This window comes from Quercus suber, unplaced genomic scaffold (genome assembly GCF_002906115.3).
Source record: "Quercus suber isolate HL8 unplaced genomic scaffold, Cork oak 2.0 scaffold_196, whole genome shotgun sequence".
In the NCBI taxonomy this organism is placed as follows: Eukaryota; Viridiplantae; Streptophyta; class Magnoliopsida; order Fagales; family Fagaceae; genus Quercus; species Quercus suber.
In genome coordinates this window covers 254,925-258,820 of record NW_027069654.1, presented here as the reverse complement: position 1 = coordinate 258,820, position 3,896 = coordinate 254,925, and the positions used below count along the sequence as shown (strand labels likewise).

Below are 3,896 nucleotides of genomic sequence, written 5' to 3'. Positions count from 1 at the left end.
AACCCAGTAAGGTCCCTCCTATGTGGGGCCAAGCTTCCCTTGGGCAGGGTTCTTGGTTGCTGGGGTGACTTTGAGCAGGATGAGGTCTCCTATGTCAAGTCGTCTGAGCTTCACCCTCCTGTTGTAGTATTCGACCATCTTCTACTAGTACTTCGTCATCTTATGAGAAGCTTTTTCTTTAACCTCGTCTAGGCAATCCAGGTTGACTCTTAACTAGTCGTTGTTACCTTCCTCTTGGAACATTTCTCGCCTGATGTTGGTTGCTCCTGTCTCGACCGGGATTACTGCTTTGGTGCCATAAGTGAGTCTAAAAGGGGTTTCTCCCATTGGCATCCTTGTCATAGTCCTGTAGGCCCACAAGACATTGGGTAATTCTTCTGGCCAGACCCCCTTTGCGTCGTCCAACTTGGATTTGATGATCTTGAGTAACATCCGGTTGGTTACCTCTATCTGCCCGTTTGCCAGTGGATGTCTTGGGGACGAGAACTGGTTCTTGAGCTCTAGACTTGAACAGAAATCCTTGAAGCTTTCGCTGTCGAATTGCCATCTATTGTCTGATATGATCGTTCGTGAAATTCTGAACCTGCAAATTATGTTCTTCCACATGAAGCTTTGGATCCTTGCTTCGGTGATGGTTGTTAGTGCCTCTGCTTCGACTCATTTTGTGAAGTAATCAATAACGACTAGTAGGAATTTTACTTATCATTTACCTTGGGGTAACGAGCCAACGATGTCGATTCCCCATTGTGTGAGGCCATAGGAAAGCTATTGTCGTCAGTCTTTTGGCTGGAAGGTGTTAGACATTCCCGAACCTTTGGCACTTGTCACACTTCTTGACGAGCTCCATTGCGTCCACCTGCATGTTAGGCCAAAAGTAACTTGTTCTGACGACCTTACTTACCAAGGATTTGGGGCCTATATGATACCCACAAACCCCTTCATGGATCTCTTCCAGGATATACTTAGCTTCTTCTTCATCGACACACTTCAAATAGGGCATGGAGAATCTTCTCTTGTACAGGATGTCATTTAGGATCGTGAATCTGGTGGCCCTCTTCCTGACCTTCCTAGCTTACTCGGCATCTTGTGGGAGGTGTCCATCTTGGAGAAAGGATAGAGATTTCTTCGATGCTGGGGCGTTTCTGGACTTCCATCTTTAGGCCCAGGTTGATTGATCCTTCTTTTGACGATGCTAGTTTTGCAACTTCATCTGCTACCATGTTCTGGCTTCTGGAGATCTACATGAATTATACTCTTTCAAAATTTTAGGTCGGATGCTTCGTTAGCTTGAGGTGTTTCTACATTCTTTCCTCTTTTGCTTTATATTCCTCCAGAATCTACCTTATTACCAGCTTAGAATCACTCTGGATAAGCAAGTTTTTTCTCCTAGTGCTTTCCTGAGTCTTAACCCCGTTAGTATTCCTTCGTATTCGGCCTAATTATTGGTGGTCGAAAATTGCAGTTGAACTTCATATCTAAGCATTTCTCCGTTAGGGGTGGTTATGGTGACCCCTACTCCCCCTCTTTTGGGTTAACGAATCATCGGTCCATATCATCCATCATTCTGTCTCAATGGTGAGGCCGTTCTCCTCTAGGAGGATGAACTCGGCGACGAAGTCCACCAAGGCTTGTGCCGTAATAGCTGTCCTGGGGTGGTACTTAATGTCAAACTGGCTAAGTTCGATTGCCTATTGGACCATTCTCCTTGCTACTTCGGGCTTGTTCATGGACTTCTTGATGGGTTGGTTCGTCATCACCAAGATAAGGTTCGCCTGAAAATATAATCGCAATTTGTGTGAGGCTACTATTAATGTGAATGCAATCTTTTCAATCCTTGGGTACTTAGCTTTAGCACCTTGGAAAGCTTGACTGATGTAGTAAACTGGGAGATGCTTCTTGTCCTCTTCTCGAATCAGGGATGCACTCACGGCCGTGGTTGATACTGCCAAATTCAAATATAAGTTTTCCCCTTCCTTGGATGGACTCAAGAGGGGTGGATTGCTCAGGTAACGTTTGAGTTCCTAAAATGCTGCCTCATATTTGTTAGTCTAGGTGAAAGCCTGCTTCAATGTCTTGAAGAACGGTAAGCATTTGTCTGTCGCTCTAGAGATGAACCTATTGAGAGCGACAATCCTTCTCGTGAGTTTCTGGACTTCCTTTATGGTCTTGGGCAATGTCATGTTGAGTATGGCCTGCACCTTCTTCGGGTTTGCTTCTATGCCCCTTTAGGACACCGTGAATCCCAAGAATTTTCTCGAGGCTACACCAAAAGCACACTTGCTAGGATTCAACTTCATCTGGTATTGTCTGAGGGTGGCAAAAGTCTCCTTTAGGTTGTCCAGATGGGCAAGTTTTTCTTTACTCTTGATGAGCATGTCATCCACGTATACCTCCATATTCCTGCCAATCTGCTTGTTGAACATTTTGTTTACTAACCTTTGGTAAGTTGCTTCTGCATTCTTTAGTCCAAAGGGCATTACCTTATGGAAATTGAGCCCTTGACTTGTGATGAAAGCAATTTTCTCTTGATCTTCTTCAACTATTTTTATCTGGTTATATCTTGAGAAAGCGTCCATGAATGTTAGTAACTTATGCCCGACTGTAGAATCCACTAGCTGGTCTATCCTTGGTAAAGGGAAACTATCTTTCAGGCAAGTTTTGTTCAAGTTCGTGAAGTCCACGCACATTTACCATTTCCCATTTGCTTTCTTTACTAGGACGACGTTTGTGAGCCAGTCAGGATAGTAGACCTCTCGAATAAAGCCTACTGACGACAGTTTGTTAACCTCGTCCGTAATTGCTTGGTTCTATTTTGGGGCGAAGACTCTTCATTTTTGCTAGATGGGCTTTCTCTCCAGGCCCACTTTTAGCTTATGCTGAATGACTTCTGGAGATATGCCTGGCATGTTCTCGTGACTTCATGCAAAGACGTCCAGGTTTTTCTTAAGGAACTGGACGAGCCTTGTTCTCATCTCGGGACTTAGCATCGTCCCTATTCTTGTTGTCTTGGTTGCCTCTCCTTTGACCAGTTCAACTATTTCCAAGACTTCCACTTTATCTTCCTCTTTCTCCTTGATCATTCATGTATGGTTCTCCTTTGCAGCCAAGACGGCTTGGTAGCACTCTCTGGCTAGGACTTGATCTCCTTTTACCTCATTAACACCGTTCTCCGTTGGGAACTTTACCTTTAGGCAGTAGGTGAACGTGGTTGACTTCCATCGGTTGAGCATGGGTCTTCCAATAATCACATTGAAAGATGATGGGCAGTCTACCACCAAGAAGTCTAACTGACGAGTCAATTGCCTCAGGTAGGTCCCCACTGTTACTGTCAACGTCACTATGCCCTTGGGATATACTCTATCCCCACTGAAACTGACGAGGGGGGAGTCAAATGGACGCAGTCTTCTTGGATCTAGCTTCAACTGTTGAAAAAGGGGAAGGTAGCTGATGTCTGTGGAGCTACCATTCTCCACAAGGATCTTTTTGGTATTGAATCCTTCTATTGTGAGCATTATGACTAAGGGATCATTATGTGGCTGCTTCACTCTCCTAGCATCTTCTTCTTTGAAAGAAATGTCCTGGTCTGTTCATCTCTACTTAAACAGGGGTATCATGTGGACACTGTTCACCTGTCTTTGACATGCTTTCTTGAGGGATTTGAATGACCCGCCTGTGAATGGTCCTCCTGCGATCGTCTTTATCTCCCTGATCACATTCTGTGGAGGTTGGAATGTGTGATCCTCGTCTCTAGGCGAGGACTCGCGTTAGTTTTTGTTACCGTCTCTGAACCTGTTAGAATCCCTCTTCTTCACATATTTCTACAGTTTTCCTTTTCGTATCAACTCCTTTATCTGCTCTTTTAAGTCCCAGCAATCTTCTGTGTAGTGGCTATGATC

At 44.6% G+C, this 3,896-nt stretch overlaps 1 protein-coding gene across 1 annotated transcript; it reads right to left on the bottom strand.

Moving 5' to 3' along the window:
• Positions 1-213: 213 nt before the first annotated feature.
• Positions 214-2,576, bottom strand: LOC111993329 (uncharacterized). The gene is made up of 2 exons (XM_024025174.1): positions 2,437-2,576; positions 214-583 (listed from the first exon to the last, which is right to left on the bottom strand). Exons 1-2 carry the CDS (start codon positions 2,574-2,576, stop codon positions 214-216), a joined length of 510 nt encoding a protein of 169 aa, XP_023880942.1.
• Between the last annotated feature and the right edge of the window lie 1,320 nt (positions 2,577-3,896).

Coding starts and splice junctions, on each gene's coding strand:
- LOC111993329 (XM_024025174.1), bottom strand. CDS start 2,576: ATGGACGCTTTCTCAAGATATAACCAGATAAAAATAGTTGAAGAAGAT. Junction 584..2,436: donor GCAGAAGCAACTTACCAAAG/GTTAGTAAACAA, acceptor CATAATTTGCAG/GTTCAGAATTTCACGAACGA.